This window comes from Pezoporus occidentalis, unplaced genomic scaffold (genome assembly GCF_034315485.1).
Source record: "Pezoporus occidentalis ecotype Australia unplaced genomic scaffold, CSIRO_AGI_Poc_V1 ctg45, whole genome shotgun sequence".
NCBI lineage: Eukaryota > Metazoa > Chordata > Aves > Psittaciformes > Psittacidae > Pezoporus > Pezoporus occidentalis.
The window spans coordinates 6260057-6279598 of record NW_026915780.1 but is presented as its reverse complement, the minus strand read 5'-3'; the positions used below and the strand labels follow the sequence as shown (position 1 = coordinate 6279598).

The following is a 19542-nucleotide window of genomic DNA, read 5'->3' as shown; positions in this document are numbered from 1 at the left end:
TGAGGCAGGTTTAAACTGAATAACCTTACAAGACCTGAGCACAGGACATGACACTAAGGCCATCACTCTGAAGACTCAGAACCCAGCTGGAAGGGCAGCAAGCAAAGAGAGGTAAGCAGGATGAATCTTGCAATTTCTGATTCCCTAGGAAGTGTTTGTAGTTCTGTGGTGGTGTGATGCCTTGACAGGAGCTTCTGACACTGCTTGATGACACATGCACTGACACTGACACATGCACAAGAGAAGACAGAGTGTGATGGATGGAAAAAAAGTTAAGGCAATGTGGAGATGGGCAAAGAGACTGAAATTCAAAGAAATAAGGGTGCCACAAATTGTGACTAGGAAGAGATAACATTACCTCATTCCTGCCTTGCTTAAACTGTCCTTAAAATCACTAGTGGATATTGGCCAGCTAATGTCAGTGAGCAGTCTATTCCCATGCTTATTTATCCAAATTCTTAGTTGCTGTCAATTATGCTCACTATGTCTTATTTGGGATAAGACCTGGGATTGTTTAGCCTCAAAAAGAAAAGGCTAAGGGGAAATCTTATCAGTGTGTGTAAACGCCTGATGGGAGGATGAAAACAAGATGGGGCCAGACTCTTCTCAGTAGTATTCAGTGACAGGACAAGAGGAAATGGGCACAAACAGAAATAAAGGAAATCCACTTGAAGTTAAGAAAAAGCTTTTTCACTGTGAGGGAGGTCAAATACTGGCACAGGCCGCCCAGAGTGGCTGTGGAGTCATCATCTTTGGAGACAGACAAAACCCCACTGGACATAATCCTGAGCAACCGGATGTAATTGAGCCTGCAGTGAGCAGAAAGGTTGTACCACAGGTTCCTTTCAACCTCAACCATTCTATGATTCAGTGACAGTGAACAAAGAAGCAAATTATTTTTGTCCTCTTTCCAGCAATTTTCATGTACTTCCAGACTGTTTTCCTGTTTCCCATGAGAAACTAGTCAAAAGAATCTTAATTCTTCAAATCATAGAATCATAGAATAGACTCATAGAATAGTTAGGGTTGGAAAGGACCTTAAGATCATCAAGTTCCAACTCCCCTACCATGGGCAGGGACACCTCACACTAAACCATCTCACCCAAGGCCTTGTCCAACCTGGTCTTGAACACTGCCAGGGGTGGAGCATTCACAACCTCACTGGGCAACCCATTCCAGTGCCTCACCACCCTCACAGGAAAGAATTTCCTCCTTATATCCAGTCTAAACTTCCCCTCTTTAAGTTTTAACCCATTACCCCTGGTCCTATCACTACAGTCCCTAATGAAGTGTCCCTCCCCAGCATCCCTATAGGCCCCCTTCAGATACTGGAAGGCTGCTATGAGGTCTCCACGCAGCCTTCTCTTCTCCAGGCTGAACAGCCCCAACTTCCTCAGCCTGTCTCCATACAGGAGGTGCTCCAGTCCCCTGATCATCCTCGTGGCCTTCTCTGGACTTGTTCCAACAGTTCCATGTCCTTTTTATGTTGAGGACACCAGAACTGCACACAATACTCCAGGTGAGGTCTCACAAGAGCAGAGTAGAGAGGCAGGATCACCTCCTTCGACCTGCTGGTCACGCTCCTTTTGATGCAGCCCAGGATACGCCTGGGTTTCTGGGCTGCGAGCGCACACTGAAGCCGGCTCATGTTCATTTTCTCATCAATCAACACCCCCAAGTCCTTCTCCACAGGGCTGCTCTGAATCTCTTCTCTGCCCAACCTGTAGCTGTGCCTGGGATTGCTCCGACCCAGGTGTAGGACCTTGCACTTGGCATGGTTAAACTTCATGAGGTTGGCATCAGCCCACCTCACAAATGTGTCGAGGTCCCTCTGGATGCCATTCCTTCCCTCCAGGGTATCAACCGAACCACACAGCTTGGTGTCATCGGCAAACTTGCTGAGGGCGCACTCAATCCCACTGTCCATGGCAGCGACGAAGATGTTGAACAAGACCGGTCCCAACACCGATCCCTGAGGGACACCACTCGTTGCTGGTCTCCAGCCGGACATTGAGCCATTGACCACAAGTCTTTGCGTGTGGCCATCCAGCCAGTTCTTTATCCACCGAGTGGTCCATCCATCAAATTGATGTCTCTCCAATTTAGAGACAAGGATGTTGTGTGGGACAGTGTCGAACGCTTTGCACAAGTCCAGGTAGATGACATCAACTGCTCTACCCCGTCCATCAGTTCTGTAGCCCCATCATAGAAGGCCACCAAATTGGTGAGGCAGGATTTCCCCTTAGTGAAGCCATGCTGGCTGTCACCAAGCACCTTGTTGATTTTCATGTGCCTTAGCATGCCTTCCAGGAGAATCTGCTCCAAGATTTTGCCAGGCACACAGGTGAGACTGACTGCTCTGTAATTCCCATGGTCATCCATTTTCCCCTTCTTGAAAATGGGGGTTATGTTTCCCTTTTTCCAGTCATCGGGAACTTCACCTGACTGCCATGATTTCTCAAATATGATGGCCAGTGGCTTAGCAACTTCATTCGCCAGCTCCTTCAGGACCCGCGGATGGATCTCATCAGGACCCATGGACTTGTGCACGTTCAGATTTTTAAGATGGTCTCGAACCAGTTCCTCTCCTACAGTGAGCCCAAGGTCTTCATTCTCACAGTCTCTGTGTCTGCCTTCCAAGACTTGGGTGGTTCGGTCAGAGCCTTTGCCAATGAAGACGGAGGCAAAGAAGTCATTCAGAACCTCAGCCTTCTCCAAATCCTGTGTAGCCAGTTCTACTGAGAGCTTCCTGAGGGGGCCTACATTCTCCCTAGTCTGTTTTTTTATTTGCTATGTACCTGTAGAATCCCTTCCTGTTATCCTTAATAACCCTAGCCAAGTTTAATTCTAACTGGGCCTTAGTTTTCCTAACCTGGTCCCTAGCTTCCCGGACAACATCCCTGTACTCTTCCCATGCTGCCTGTCCTTGCTTACACTTTTTGTAAGCCTCTTTTTTTCATTTGAATTTTCCTCAGCAGCTCCTTATCCATCCAAGGAGGTCTCCTGGCCCTCCTGCTGCACTTCCTTCTAGTTGGGATGCAACACTCCTGAGCTTGTAGCAGGTGATCCTTGAATATCAACCAAGAGTCTTGGGCCTCCATGCCCTCTAGGCTAAATCCCATGGAACCTTACTAAGGAGGTTCCTGAGGAGGCCAAAGTCTGCTCTCTTGAAGTCCAGGGCAGCGAGCTTGCTGCACGCTCTTCTCACTGTCCTGAGGATCTCAAATTCAACCATCTCGTGATCGCTGCATCCAAGGCTGCCCTGGAGAGTTACATTTCCAATGGGCCCTTCCCTGTTGGTGAGCACGAGGTCAAGCATGGCACCTCTCCTTGTCAGCTCCTCTATTACTTGCAGAAGGAATTTGTCTTCCACACAATCAAGGAGCCTCCTGGATTGCTTGTGCCGGGCCGTACCGTCCTTCCAACAGATGTCAGGGTGGTTGAAGTCCCCCATGAGAACAAGGGCCTGTGAGTGTGAGGCTTTTCCTATCTGTCTATAGAGTGCTTCATCCACAGGTTCTCCTTGATCAGGCGGTCTGTAACAGATCCCCACAGTAACGTAACAGATCCCCACAGTAATGACTATAAATCATAGCTTCTAAAATTCAGATTATTCAGAATAAAAACAGGCCTTTGGCCTGTTTTTCAGTTGGTAGCTATTGAAATGGTTGTATCAAACTGAATATAGCTTTCCCACTGAGGTCTTACTCACAGTAAAAGGATTACTGCATAGGTCTCCTGGATAATGCTCCTGTGAATTCATTTTAGTATAACTGGATTATTTGACTGGTTTTGTTCCTGGTTGCTTGATCAATTTATGATCTGGGATTACCCCAGAATTCCTGATTATCCAGCTGTTCCTGAGCTAACACTGATGAGGACGATCATTCCTCTTGCCACTAATTTCATTCATTTCAAATAACTTCTTCAATTTGCCACAATAATCTGATAATGGAATCCTGATACCCAGTGGGCTCTCAGGCCCTTCTAACTCAATAAGTACACTTGTTATTCCATTATTGGGGCCATCGGTAAAGACTAACTCAGGAGTTAACCATTAGTAACCACTCTGCAAAAAAACCTTCCCAACTATCTGGGACTGTGGAGGTGTTGTAACTGGACCCTTTTTCCTTAGATAGTTATGGGGAAACCATAAGAGACAGGATCAAAGGTCATATTAAGTACAGACATACACTGTTGCCCAGGACTGGCATAAGAATAAAGGGTATTGATTCCATCTTAAATTGATTGTGTTAACTGGTTCAGATTTCACTGACATGCGCAAACAGTAGCAAATTAGAAGCCCAAATACTTTTTCTGCTTTCTGGGACTTCTGTTAGTATTCAAAGATCAATACTTACTTCTCCAAGGTTATCATGTCTCCACCTGGTCCTACTGGATAGATGACATAGTGTAGGCTCCTGCAGCAACAACACATGCTTGTGATTCTTCCCTTCAGTAATTACTCAGAGATCTATTTCCTCCTGCATTCTGTATGGTGTAATGGTGTATATGGCAAGTTTATGATGCCTTAATAAATGAAATGGGGTCTTGCAATATTTTGTATTCCTCTTCACACAAAGAGGTCATTGACTATTTATATGAAGTTTCTAGAAAATGTTAAGGTTTTGTTCAGGAATGGCATTGACCTTTTCTTAGAAACATCTCCTGGTAAAGCTGAGTCATCTGTGTAGCTATCAGTCACAGTGTTACAGTTCTCTCATTTATCACACATAGTCATACACCTAGGGTGTAAAGCTATTACAGATATGCAGTATATATATTATTCAAATGTATATATATGTTGTAACATAATTAAAATGTCAAACAAAATGAAAAGCACATTAGTAACTACCAAGTGTTACATGTGGCTCTGATTCCACCTTCGATTCTCACTGGCGTTCCCCTTCATCAAATGCAAAACCTGACTGACTCCAATGACAATCCAGAACTTCCCTGGTTTGTCTGAGGTATAGTTTAATTTTTTCATAAAATATAGAGCTTGCCTTCATTTATCTGCATATAAATATGAGCACAAACTCTTTCACCATAGCAGTTTAAAACATTTTACACATATTAATATAATCAGGCTATAGCACCTCCTATAGTAGGGGAAATACTACCTTTAGTCATATATGCTAGAATGAGGTACAGAGAGCTTAAGATATTTATCCAAGGCCAGGCAGATTGGTCAAGGATTCAGACTTCCTGATTTTCAGTCCCACATCTATCTTCTTTCTCTAGGTTTTACAATGACGTATGTGTCATTGCTCAAGAAATGCAAAGCCAGCAATAAACACTTCTAGCCTCTCTATCATCTCTCCATCAGCAATCATCATCTATCCTAGTTATCCAAGTATAAAACATATCCTCTCACAGGAAAAGAAAGTTCTTTTAATCTTCTGGTTTAGCCCTTTGAGAGTCATAAGAATTCTAATTACCGGTACAGTACTTAATGAGCATCAAGAGCTTGAGGATTGCAGAATCTATACAGGACTTTCTTATCCACATGCCGCAGATGAAGAAAAGCTGATTCAGTCGGTTTTGACCTGAATTATCTCTTAGCAGCTCGAGATTCTGCTCTTGGGAGAAAAGGATTCAGTGTCCCTCTTAGAACTTCATACATTCCTACTCTTTAATACTTATATGTTTATCTGCAGTAAAAATACAGCTTTATGTAGAGGTTGGGGTTCTGTAAAGATGAGTTTTACTTGAAAGCAGTGAGTATGAATGTCAGTAAGGTTTCATTATGGCTTTAGATGTCTACTAGAATAACTTCACTAGCAGTGTTAAAAATAATCGGCTCTCCAGCCAGCCTATCTGTGCTGTGAATCTGGCTGAGCTACAGCAAGTCTTACAGAAGCCTATCCTCACTATTCCAGCTTGTGTAATTTGGGAAGGTGATATAATGGTCACTGGAAAAGCTCTTTTGGATGGCACCTCTGCGTCTTATCACAGGGTTTTGCTGCTCCAAGTCTGGATGAGCACATGGAGTCCTTACCACTGAAACAAAACCGGAATATGCACTCCAGGACTGGTGCTCCAGTTGCGGAAGGGACAAAACTAGATCAAACCTTAAACTCAGAGTGAATTGCCAAGTGAATTAAATTCTAAGCCTAAAAACTTAGGCTGTTTCTGTTCTATAAGGACCAGGCAAGTTTACTATTACTCTGGTTACTGTTATTTGGAGTCCAGTTTCATAAACACTATTTTAGAAGGTTATTCTGCATCTGTATTAGTTCCCCGAATTCAGTTCACAATGTGCTGCACAAATGCTTGTGGCTGTACAGGGCAGGCATGGTACAGGAATAGAAACACACAGCTGGGAAGGAGGAAATGATTATTTAAGCTGCCGTTAGCAGAATTGTTGCTGAATGTCACAGCATGGCAAACCTTACTCTGCAAGTTCACTCTGGAACATCTTCTGGGGCAAGGAAAGAATTTTACCCCAAATCCACTTATTGCATAGACTTTTGCTGTAACTATATAAATACATCTGCTATTTAAGAAGCATGTTAGTCACAATATAGAAAATGAAGTCAACTGGAGTGATAGAAATGGTTTGTATTAAAAATGTAATAACTGGAGTACCACAATACGCTTTCCATCACAACTTGGTAGTGCTTAAAATCTTGGAGCGCTGAAAGCACTGGCTTCCAGGCTGATCAATAATGTCTCATTAGCTTGTGTTCCATCCTTTAAACCTCTCATTCTCTCCTTGTTCCTTGTCTTTTGTAATGGTTCTAAACCTCTGGAATGTGAATAGGCATTCCACACTGGCTTTGTAAAGTATAGCACATCAGAGGTCCTTATCCACAACAAGAGTTCCTGGGCACAAGAGTAATGTAATCAATGCATAATAATTAATAACTATTGTACAAAAGAGTAAGTGCCATGAGAAAGGGGAGCAAGAGGAAAGCAATTTTAAAAGAAACCAAACCCAGGGAAGGTAAAGCTTATCCTGCATTTATTCCCATCACGTTCAACCAACAAAGATTTTTGCAGTGAATAACTAATAAATTCCTTTTTCATAGCACAGCCAAAAACGGGGTGAAAAGTGACAGAGAAATGTAATAACACTTCAGTACTTGGCAACTATTGCTATTCTTCAGGCAATACTTGATGCTCAGCCTCAACAGTATACACAACAGGGGGAGTTAGTTATATGAAGAATGGAATACATCTGTTTCGCGATTTTACTACCAAATCGCTGCAATACTCAGAGAAACTGAGTAGTCATAAGACAGAAAATAAGCTAAATCTTTTGGAAAAATCTAGATTCAATGAACCCCAACAGCATTATAAAGATAACTGGGGCTTTCTTCTGTAATATTCCATCCCATTTTTACTAAATGTATTCTGCTCCACTCCCAAGACACGGAGTTAAATACTGATTTGTAGCTGGAACCACCAGCAAGACAAAGTTGGTTTTGGAACATTTCCATAGGAGCCCCAACTGTGACCTCATGCCACCCTAATAAAGATACATATGGTTGTGAGGAAGCCTGGTTTAGCACCACCCACACTTAAACTTTCTGTGATCAAATATAGCTCTAGAAAGGAAAAGTCTCTTGTAAGGCAAATGTGCAAAAACCCCACACTTGGAAAAAATGAGTCTGCTGTACAGATTTCCTCAATACTTTCTAGCAAATGGGATTCATCAACCTTTAATCAATGAAAAGACAGAAAGTGGAGTAAAAAATTCAGTCTACTTGGTGAAGGATTTTCTGTGCCTGGTCTACTTTGTCCACTCCTAAAACCACTGAAAACAGTAGGCCCAGGTCATCAAAGGAGGAAAAGCAGGTAGAATCTGTTTTAAATTAGCTGTGGTGTTTATTACAGTGGCCATGAAGAGCAGCCTGTCAGCTTGGAGCCTCCTCCTTCTTTGTCAGTCTCCTTTACCTTGGAGAAATGAGGAATTAAATGTGGCCTTAGTATACCATAAACAGTATTTTAACTGATGAAGGCAGATCAATAACACAGTAAGGAAGCTTTTCATGTGTCATTGTGTTAGGTGGATAGACTGCAAAGTGAAGTTTGCAATTGTAGAATAAAAGAATTGTAGGCAGTCAAAACATTCTCATTTCTTTTTGCAAATGGTCTCATTGATTTGATTGTAACAGTAAGTGCAGCAGAGGGAAATCAATACATTACCCACAAGCCATGTAGTACGTTGCAGATGGTAACCACATACACATGGCTTTGAAGGGAAAATGTTATTGTTTTCCTCTGTGCTCAGGGAAGATTGTGAAGTCAGTGGAAATTTCTCATTGGCAAGCAAGAGGTTTTCATGGGGAAGGAGGAAATACCAATGTCCCTCTTCCTTTAGAGATAACAACTACAGCTGCCATATGAAAAAGTTATTTCAGTGGAAAGAAAGCTTAAAATAAAATTGGGCAGAAATCTGTATGCTGAACTGCTTTCCCTGGGTTTGAGAAAGTTGTCATTTTCTTGCCAAAAGCTAATATTCATGCCAGTGGTTTTGTATTTTTCTGTTCTAAAACACAACATACAAGTATTTTTCAGAGTATTTAATACTGACAGTACATTTACAGGTACTTCAGAAGTATCCTGGTGGCAACTGTTGGCTGTCACAAACAAATCTCTTTTTATCTGCTATACTGCCAATGTGAAGAACCTACTGCGTTACTTTTGTTCTGAGGAGGCTCCTTCTCAAAGCAGGCTTTTCAGAGTGTCTGGTTAATACATGACACAGCCTCTTTAAAAGCACATAAAAGCCTTAAAAAACCCTATTTCAGAAGAGGAAGGTAACCCAAGAGTCCTTCTCACATGATAATTTATCAACCATCCCACACAGCTGGGGAGCTATCAGGTTAGTAACTGTGTGATGAAGAATAAGGGAAATTAAAGAATCTGACTGGAATATTGTAGAAGCCCTGATCCATGCATGTGATTTAAGATATTAAGAGTATAGCATCATGAATTAATTACTCACATTCCTGTATTAGTAGGAACACATTAGAACCATCTGAGTTACAGAATCAGGCAAACCAGTTTGTCTTGTCTGCAAGATAACCAGCAGGCATAATAGGAGGCTGAATGGGGACAACTGAATGGAGAAACCTAAGCTCAGTTAAGGAAGCATAAAGGAAGCATATGGAAGCATATGGGAGGTGCAAGTGGGTAGAGACTACTCAGAAGGAATACAGATGCATTGCCTGGGCACACAGGGATGCAAATAGGAATGACAAAGCACAGCTAGATTAAAAACTGGCAAGGAGTATGAAGGGGAACAAGGCAGGCTTCTATAGTTACCCTGGCATCAAGAAGATGACCAAAGAAAACTTAAGCTCAATGCTGAGCGGGGTGAGGACACAGAAAAGGCCGAGGCCTTTTTTACCTCAGGTTTTACTGGATGATCTGCTTTCAGGCCTCCCTTGCCTCTGTGTCTAAGAGCAAAGGTAGGCTACAGAAGTTCTACCAGCAGTAAAAGATGACTGAATTAGGGGTTACTTGAATAAACTGACATCAAATAGTCCTTGGGACCTGATGGGATGCATCCAGAAGTGCTGATGTCCCTGCAAGATTGGTTTTTGTCATCTTCATGGCACTTAATCCTGTAAATAACTAGACTAAATATACCTCCAATAAGCAACAAGGCAGCAAAAATTCTTTCCTCTCATTGTGGAATAGATGGCTTAACCAGTCAGGTGAAAGCAAAGCAGCAAATGTTCATAGTATAAAATCTCCACCCACTGCACCTGTGAGTTAGTATCGCTAATAGCAAAGGAGTAAGCTACCTATAAGGATATTGTGCAGGCTGACAGGAGTGCTTCAAATACATTATAGGTGTATTCACTGTCAAGGAAGATTTTTCTGATGGAAAGCTAGCAGGAGCATGAAAGCCAAACAAACAAAAATGCTCCACATCTTCTCAATCATAGACATTTAGAAATAAAGATCCTCACACCCTCCACAACATCATTCCCAAGATGGGTATTATTCATCCCAGGAAGATGTGTATTTGTTCAATCTATCCAGACAACTGTACTTCCAAGCAGAGAGTGTTGCTAAATCAGCACTTCACATTAACATTTGAACTTGAAATCAGGTGATACTGAGAGTGAGAGCCCATGACTAATCGTCAGCCTCTGCATTTCCTCACCATTAACTATTGACAATGAACTGCAAAAATGAAAAGCTCCCTTTCCAAGTCTTCTTTTTATATGCTAACTGAAGCTGACAGGCTCACAAACACACTGACCAGCTGTGAATCTGTGAAGAACAAACAGAATGTGAACAGAAAACTACCTAAGGGAAAAAAAAACAAACCAGCAACCCAATCAAAGGGTGAACAAGAGTGAAACAAAATCTGTCCTTCAAATCTCTGCAAGGAGCTCCCAATTATTTTAATGGCAACTCTCTGCATTACACAACACCAAACCATTTGGAAAATGCATGCAGAATAGAGATGATATTGCAAGTGGCAGTGAGAAATACTCTAGCAAGATAGTGCAGACTGCATACACTTAAAACACTTTTCTAGACTGGATGCTTCAAAAATCAAGCTCTTGCCTGGGTCCTGAATATTAACATTTAGTAAGGACATTTCTCATTTCTTAATGTCCTGTCAACACATGATGTTAAGGTCTTTTCCAGTCCTAACCATTCTATATTCTATAACTCATATATATATGAATAATACACTAATAGAGAAACATTGTATGAGAGAGAAACCAATCTTTTCAAAGAATGGCTTCAAAATAGTGCTGTTCAGTAGTGGGTAATTTAATAAAGGTGAATCTATTTGTGATTTGAAGAGGCTGACCTCTGCAGCAACCCATACCTCTCTGTCAGCAGTCTTCAGTGCTCTCAGCCAGAGTTGTGTCCAAAGGAACTTTTGATTTGGCATGATAAAGGGAAGCAGAAACTTCTGGCAGGGGGATGAAATTCCTAAATTGATCTGCCACTGACAGAACAGGCTCGTTCTGGAAATCTCTGCCCTCAGCTGCTAGTTCCCATGCCCCAGCTGGAGATTCCCACTGGCCTGTTGTGTGACAAATGCCAAGTGAACTGTTGATGGAACTACTCTGAGTGGGTGGAGTCCGTAGCAGGGGCAGGACATCTTTCTTAATGTCATTTTCATACTGATTATCATTTGTTCTTACAGGACAATATTAATCACCTTAGTTAAGTCTTTATAGGTTTCACAGATAATTCGATTAAAGTCAACTGCTGACATTTGCACAATGAAATGAAGGAATGGTACCACTGCATAATGTGTTTATTTACTCTGTCCAGGAAAAGACAACAAAGTATAGAGGCACGTATGTACAACTGACAGCTAAAAGAGATTCTTCTGCCCAAGGGAACGTCTCAGAAATCTTCCTCACCTCCCATGTTAGTAAATCTGTATCACTGTAATTCTCAAATTTCTTTTTTCCTTAAGGTTTCACACATCTCTCTGTGAAAAGGGGATTGCTGCAGCTACTGCCACTAAGACGCCTGCTGCCTGTGACTCATTTAACTGACTGCTGTCCCTCTGCCCTTCTTATAGCGCAAGGCAGAGAAGAGAGAGAGAAGAGCAGAACTCAAGAATCTCTGTTAGCAGACAACTGCCAGCTTTCTTGCAGGGTCACAGAGGGACTGCTCTCCAACAGAAGATGCACAAAGGGTTGTACTGAACTGAGCATTTGAACAACCTGAGGCTCTTCCTGCTCCTCATTCTTCCCTTTAGACAGCTAAAACTGAAAGACGGACACTGATTTCTTTGCACACCAGGAGCTTTCAGTTAGAGACAAAAAAATACATCCCATTGCAATCACAGCTCTGTTCTCCACTTATTTGACCTGAAATTTCACAATGCCTTCTCCACTTGGGATAGGCTTCATTTTATGGCACTATAAATGTATTGATTTACAAGTGAGGAAACAGCACTGCATTGTTCTGGTAGGAAACAAGCCACGGATCAATCCATCCCTGTGTTGCATTTCTCTGTATGTTTGATGCAAAGTCAAGAAGTAATTAATTCAAAAGAGATCTAGTTATTAAAATGCTGAGAAGCCATTCAAACTTTTTTCTTGCCCAGTACTCACAGGAGTGATCTGAATTACTAGCAGTCTGCCAATGGCACTGACTGCCTCATGCAAGAACTGGGCAGGACAGTGCTACACTGGAAGCCATAGGGCATTCACGATGTGTAAGCATGTTTAAAATCAGGATCTGTAGCCAAGAACAGTGCATCTTTTGTATACCTGCCCTGGGGAAAATGTTAAGAGATACGAGCCTCTATTATCGAGTTCAGTTCCATTCATGTTGTTCCTATACTATTTAAGTATACTTAAAAAGCAACATCAGAGTTCAGACCTTATATTTGAAAGAAAAATCTTAAACTGCATTCAAAATAATATAAATCCAGTACAGTCATTAAAAAATAAATTCTTTTAAGAAGGGCAGATGGAAATAAATGAAAATATGGGAAGATTGGTTTTCTGGTATGATGTAAAACTTGCGTGCACCATTAATTTTCATGATATACTGAACATATTTTTTCAACAGACCAAGCTGCACCCAAATGGCGGTAGTCACGATGGGATGCTATTTGTCTATGTCCATTTCTGCTTCAGTTTTATAGGGAGCGGGACTTCAGCCTCTATAAGCAAACAAAAGCTCTGGAAACCTGTGGACAAGCACCCAGTAAGCCTGTAGCAGTGACAGGCTTGCTGGTATGCTTTCCAGTGTCGCCTGGAGAGGAGACAGTGTGTAACTAACTACTATACTAATATCTTATACCAGGAGGTGCTCTTCTTCGTATAAATATTTAAAATCATGAGTGCTGGGGTATTAAGATTTCCTATGATCACTGTATCGGCTCCTGCCTGTTTCCACCAATTATTAAAGTTGCTCCCTCTTGGGGAAAGCAGGAAAACTTCGGGGGATGCCGCCTTGGCTGTTACCACCTCGCCTGTAGTGGCCGGCTATGACCCCCTGCGGCTCTGCGGCTTGTGCTGCTGAAGGCTTCCAGGCCCTGCGGGGCTCCGGTACCCCTGCACACATCGAGAGAGGGCCAGAGGGGCCGGGGACAGCCAGGGCCACCGGGGAGCCGGACGCGGCAGCCCTGAGGGGCCGCAGAGCGCTCCTCCCTCAGACTCAGCTCCAGGCGCTGCCGGCACAGGGGTTATCACAGAATTATTTACGTTGGAAGGGCAGTTAAGATCTCCAAGGCCACCACTAAAGCATATCACTGAGGGCCTCATATACACAGTTTGTGAACGCTTCCAGAGATGCCGACTCCACCACTGCCCTGGGCAGCCTGTTCCAACGTCTCACTACTCTTTCGGTGAAGAAACTTTTCTTAGTATCCAGTCTAAACCTTCCCTGGTGCAGCTTGAGGCTGTTTCCTCCTGCCCTATCACTTGTTACTTGGGAGAAGAGACTGACCCCACCTCACGACAACCTCCTTTCAGAGAGCGAAAAGGTCCCCCTGAACCTTCTCCATACTAAACCCCACCCCGGTCCCTCAGCCCTTCCTCACACACTTGTGCTCCAGGCCCTGCACCGGCTCCGTTACCTTTCTCTGGACCCGCTCCAGTACCAGCTATCCCCGCCACAGCACCTCAGCCCTGCCCCTGCCCGCTCCTCACTGTGGCTGTGCAGTCCCGGGCCGCCTCCCTCCACGGGGCTGCGCTGAACGGAGCAGCGGGCTGAGGGGAGCGGGAGCTCCGCCCCTCGCCCTCCGCAAACCCCGCCCCTATTCCGGGCTGCGCCAATGAGAGCCCTGCGAGAGCGTCACGTGCGGAGAAGGAGGCGGGGCCGGAACCCCGGGGGAGCGAGCCTCGGCAGGAGCGGCGGCGGCGGCGCTGGGACTCGGCGGGCTTAGTGTGGTGGCGCGCGTGCGCGTACCCGCGCTCTGCTCGGGAGCGCGCCCCGGCCCTCCACACCTCCCTCCCACCCGCCCCGCCGCGTTCCTCCCGGCGCGCACGGGTGCAGAGCGGCGGGAGCGCCCCGCTCGCCCTCCTTCCCGGCGGTGTGCGAAGATGGAGCTGTTCCAAGCCAAGGACCACTACATCCTGCAGAGCGGGGAGCGGGCGCTGTGGTGCAGCCGGAGGGACGGCAGCCTGCAACTGAGAGCCGGTGAGACCCCGCCGCTGGCGCTGCTTCCTGTGTGGGGAAGGGCCGGGGTCCCCTCGTCCGGGGGGGGGGCGGTGGCTGAGAGCGGCCGGGGAGAGGGTCGCTGAGGGAAGGGCAGTGGCGGTGCCGAGCCCCGCTGAGGAGTGGCGGGGGGCTCTGTAGTGGTGCCGCGGGTGGGTCCGGTGGGGCTCAGCCTCCCGCGGGCTCGGGAACCGCCTCTGCCCCATCGCCCGCCCCGCGGAGGGTGAGCCCCGGCTGCTGCTGGCCCCGCGCTGCCCGCAGCCGTGCCCGCGGGGCGGGAGGTCACGCGTGTCTTCGCCCCGCGTGGAATTCCAATGAGGAACTGGGGTTTTATTGTACCATGTGCTTGTTTCTGTGTAAAATCAAGTAGGGCTGCGTCTGCCACCCCCCCCCTCCGTGGGGAGCCTGAGTGGTTCCTGATATTGGAAATGGATCTGGGCACCCTCAGGGGAACATCACCAAACCAGAAGGGCCATCTTGTGCTGGTGTCAGCCTTACGTAAGGGATGCTGGCCACTGTTCCCGGCAAACGGTGATTGCGTCTTGGGGCAAATGTGTCCCCGTGTCTCCTCTTTGAGGAGAGGTTGAGCAGGGCTCTACACTTCTAAATTGCTCTCAGATTTCATTAGTGTAAGTGATGGTTACAGAGGGGGTTAAGTGTATCTGTATCAGGCTGAAGAGAAGGAAGTGGGATCAAAAACTGTGGATTTGTGTTAACAAAAATGTTTGCATAGGGTTGCTTTACAGAAATCTTGAAACAATGGTAATGGTGATACCCTATCCTGGAGGTGAGTCAGTAAAAGTGTCTATAAAATGAAATACCATCCTTAGAATCATCGAATCCCAGACTGGTTTGTGTTGGAAGGGAGCTTAAAGCTCATCCAGTTCCAACCCTTGCCATAGGCAGGGACATCTTCCACTGGAGCAGCCTGGCCTTGAACACTGCCAGGGATGGGGCAGCCACAGCTTCTCTGGGCAACCTGCGCCAGTGAAATCAGCTTGCTTTGACAAATAGATGTACCTTAGATGTAAAGGACTACAGTGTACCTGCTTAGAACTTAAAAGTACTCTAAATAGCTGGATGTTTCACCAAACAAAAAGTCTTCTAAATTTGGGATCCATTTACGCTGATAGAGCCAGTTCAGCATGCATATGACCAGGTTGGCCATCTGAGCAGAGCACACTTCATGATCTCTTTCATAAAAGGCTGGAAAAACTTTGTACATAAACATCAAATACCATTGTTATCTGTGTTTATCCAAAGAGCTGTTTTTCAGACTGGTCTGCCTTGTGTTATGGTTTTATAGTTGGGTCATGTCTTGTCAGTGCAAGTGTTTTGCATCTCTTAGATAAAATTACAGTCTGCCTCAAGTTAATGTGACTTATTCTTGTCCAGCAGTTTCACTTACAGTTGAAAGTCCAGTAATCCTTTGGCTTATACATCACCTTACAGAATACTTGATGTTAACCTAGCAAACAATACTGCTAGTCAACGAAATGTGTGGTTTTGTGTATGTGTGTGTGGGGAAGCCTCCAGGTTTAGATTTGTAAGTTATAGCCATCTGCAAAAGCATAAAAGCTCTTGCTTGACCCAGGCTAATGAAAGCACAAAACAGTGAACTGTAGTTATGGCCATCGGTGTTTGAAAGCTTTATTTTTAAAAGTATCAATTTTTTGATACTTTTATCAAAATAATGGAAAATCACAAAATTTTATTTTTTTTATCAGTTTTTAACATTTTATCAGAATCACAAAACCAAAATCACTTGTTTCATGCAGCCGTTGCTGTGGTTTTTTTTTAATACATTTTTGTGTTCTCAAAGTCCATGAACCTCATGGAGGCTTTGCCAGTGCCCAGTAATGCCTCTGCTGCTCAGCAGCATTCTGTCCTTAGCTTTCCTTTAGGTTTTCAGCCAGTATACATGTGATGCCTGACCTACGGATGAATGAAAGGTAACATGATATCAAAGTAGCTTAGTCTGCTTGAAACTCTTGACGTTAGTCACCCTTTCCTGTTTCAGTGTGTTTGTAGTCTTGTTTTTCCAACCATGCTTGTGGATCATCTTCATGGAAGTGGGCTGTAGGGCTGTGAAATGAAATACCTTAAAGTGTTGAAAGCAAGCCCAAGACAGAAATGGTTCTCTGACAAGAAGTCTTTCTTGGCTCAGTAGCTCTTGCATATATGAAGACAAAGCTGGATATCCTCAAGTTTACAATTTTATTACAGGTTAATTTCATTAATCAAGGCCACTGACCGGAAGTGAGTAACTGGATTATTGTGTGATGAGTCACTGCCGCATTAAAAATCCTAAAATCATAACTTGTGTTCATTGACATGTTTAATAGTCTGTCAAAAGGCTGTAATTTAACTGTGTGTCTTTGCTCAGCTTTGGAGGCCTTGGTTTTATTCTGTCTCGAAGAGGTTGCTCTGAAGTGATCTTTATACATTCACAGATTGAAATAGATAACGCTGGCAAACCTTGCAGAGTACTGCTTTCTATGATAGGTCTGAATCTAAAGGGCTGATGCTAAGCCTCATAAAACTCTGCTCCCTGAATTGCAAAGGCATGTTCAGAAATGTGCTGATTTTTGAAAGCTGTATTTCTGACCTCTTTGAATCATGGAGAGAACAGCTTGAATTTAGAAAGGCAAAAAACCCTTGGTAAATATTTGCTAAAAGCAAAATCTGAGGTTGGCCCTGGTTTGAAGGATTTCTGCCTATGTTTACAAGATGTTTCTGGTGGTTTTTTCCCCTCTGAAGTGAAAGCACTAATGAGTCACCTGCAGGAAATCTATGAATCACTTTGGCATCATAGATTTGGTGAGGAATTTAGCAGTCTACAGTGTACTTTCATCAGTGTTATGGAAAAACATGTGCTGTTCAACCATGCTTTAAACACCTTACATCAGCTCTTGATCGGGATTTCACTCTTGGTTTACTCTGTTTATGCTCTGTTTGACTGCTCCTGACTGGTAGTTCTATGCAGTTTACAAACATTGTTTTATTGATGTTGTTGGTATAAATTATGTATTTATAGACACATGTGTATACACATATAGAAAAGAGTGAAAGTCTTGAAGACACTGAATTCTTGCTGTCTCCTTATCAGCAGAAAAAGGAATGGGACTGTTTTATGGGGTGAACACTATTATAATCATGTTGGCCTTGATAATACCCTGGGCAGTAATGCCAGACTCCGTAAGTTTTGGAGTTGTTACTAAAACTATTACTAGTTCTTATGCTGCTTCCCACCACCCTGCAGGAAAAAGCCTCCAAGGTATTTTGAATGATATGTGGTTTGGAATCATCCTAACACAACTTTTGTGCACTTATGCTCTAAGACTCCATCACCTCTGCCTGCAAGAGTAAGGTGCTGTTAAGGTGTGTCCTACTTCTGGAGCTGTAACTAGAGGCAAATGAGCATGTTTGTTCTAAATGCCTTAGGAAATCAGTGTTACAGCACTGACTTTCATCTGTTGTGAATCAGCAGCTGAAGCAATGCCTCTTAAATGTTTTGCTTTTAATGAGGGGCATGTCACCAAACAGTATGTCAGAGTATTGGAGGACAGATTTCAGGTGTCTTAGTCTGATAGTGTGAAATCTTCCCTGAATCACAAATAGTGAGGCCATCTAGTGTGTTATGTGTGCTTGCCTTACTCCTCAGAGACATTGCAGGAGTCATGTCGGAACTGCTTGTCAGAATTCCTGAGCTGCTGTTCGTCATTGTGGGCTGGAGAAGAGTGGTACCTTTGTTTGAAGTCTAATGCCTGTACATGCACAAGTGAAGGCCTTGGTGTAATGAACGGTGTAAGGAATAATGCCACAGGTACCTGTAGATGGATTGGTAGGTGTAAGCCTACAGAATCGTCCTGATGCTGGCCTGAGTGTGAACTCGTGCTACTGAATTAAGTATTTCATACAAAACTGGCTTCCTGAATTTTGTACTATGTCTTAAGAACTGCCTGTCTGTTCTGGAAAATGAATTCCAGAGGAGGTAGTTGTAGCTTTAGGAATAAATCCATATTCCAAGTTACTTGTTAAGGAACCTCAAGCTGGTTTTTGACACTTCTTTAGCTGCAGTGGTTACTGAACTGTTTCTCCCCCTTGCTGGCTCATTCTGTTCCTTCTTTTCTGTACCCTTTCTCAGTTGTCAGCACAACGTATCTGTGGTGTATGTGACAAACCAGATGTTAGATCTGATCTGTATTAGCTGCAACCCAGCAAGAATGTATGCTTAAAAAAATCTTCAGCATTTAGTTCCCTGTTGCTGCTTGCTCCTTCTTGCAAAAGAGAATAGAAAGGACTAGGGTAGAGGGGTGGGCTGCTGTGAATCCTTCATCTGATTGAATATTATGTACAGTAGTCCATTTTTTTTCCTTGTTTCTGACTGTGAGGTAGGATTTTCAAACATATTTACCACAATTAAAATAAATCTGTAATTCAGGTGGATTTTTGTGCTCATATTTTAGCAGAGGTTGGGCTCATCTTTGATCTCATGGCTTAATATGAGCTAAATGGTGAATAGGAAATTACAGACTAACTACAACTAAAATATTTTCAGTTAAGAAGGTCTGTATCAAAGGCTTGTGGTTTTTCAATCTGTGAACACTGTGATTAGGTTCTTTCACAGTTTAGCAGTGTGGGTGATATTTCAGCTGTATGTGTAAGGAAACATTAAAACTTTAAGTGACTTAACATTTTGAACTGCAGTAAAAGGGGACCATTTATTTGATATGCCGCTTATGTTCTTTCAAAACAACTGCTGTAGATTGGAATGTGTTTTGTTTAATGGTGTTTAATTGATACTATTCAGCATACAGGAGAGCTCTTACATTGCTGAAGTTATGCCCCAGAAAGAATAGTTAATGCTGTAGCTTCTTAAGGGACTCTGCAATAACTTCCACCAAACAGTTCCCTTGAACTATGAGGCTTCTCAGATGGTGGGTTAGAATTTTCTTTTAGAAGCAAATCCTTCAGTGCAATATCAAACAGGTCTCAAATATAGCTTAATTACATATTCAATTATATGTATTTCAGAAACTCTTCCTGTTAGAGCTGTCTATTGAGACTTGAGGCCCAGAGTTTGGCAGACTCTACTTTTTTCTCTTCAAATGTCTAGAAGATTTGAGACTATGGGCAAAAATTTTTTTTACACTGTTTAGAGGTTTCATGCTTAATGTTATAAAGAATAGGAAGTTTTAATACACATGGAGGTTTTTAGAGAATAAGGTACAAACTTGATAACTCAAAATTTGCTTCTCAAGTGTTAAACTTGCTATAAACTTGTGATTTAAAAAGTAGTTCTGTTCATTGAGATTCTGGATTTGTTATTCTAATTGGATATGGTTATGTCCCTTTGCCCAGGGAGGTTGTGAATGCTCCATCCCTGGCGGTGTTCAAGACCAGGTTGGACAAGGCCTTGGGTGATAT

The 19542-nt window shown here is 43.5% G+C and overlaps 1 protein-coding gene and 1 long non-coding RNA gene across 2 annotated transcripts in view; one reads left to right on the top strand and one right to left on the bottom strand.

Moving 5' to 3' along the window:
- Positions 1 to 5366: 5366 nt before the first annotated feature.
- Positions 5367 to 13606, bottom strand: LOC134172272 (uncharacterized). The gene is made up of 3 exons (XR_009967887.1): positions 13496 to 13606; positions 12470 to 12613; positions 5367 to 6003 (listed from the first exon to the last, which is right to left on the bottom strand). It is a non-coding gene; the product is annotated as an uncharacterized LOC134172272 (long non-coding RNA).
- A 265-nt stretch (positions 13607 to 13871) lies between these two features.
- The window catches only part of INPP5F (inositol polyphosphate-5-phosphatase F), a 44410-nt gene continuing 38739 nt past the window's right edge, over positions 13872 to 19542 (top strand). The window contains exon 1 of the mRNA XM_062635301.1: positions 13872 to 14094. Coding sequence (XP_062491285.1) covers positions 13998 to 14094 — 97 coding nt within the window. The 5' untranslated portion in view covers positions 13872 to 13997. The remainder of the gene's footprint in view (positions 14095 to 19542) is intronic.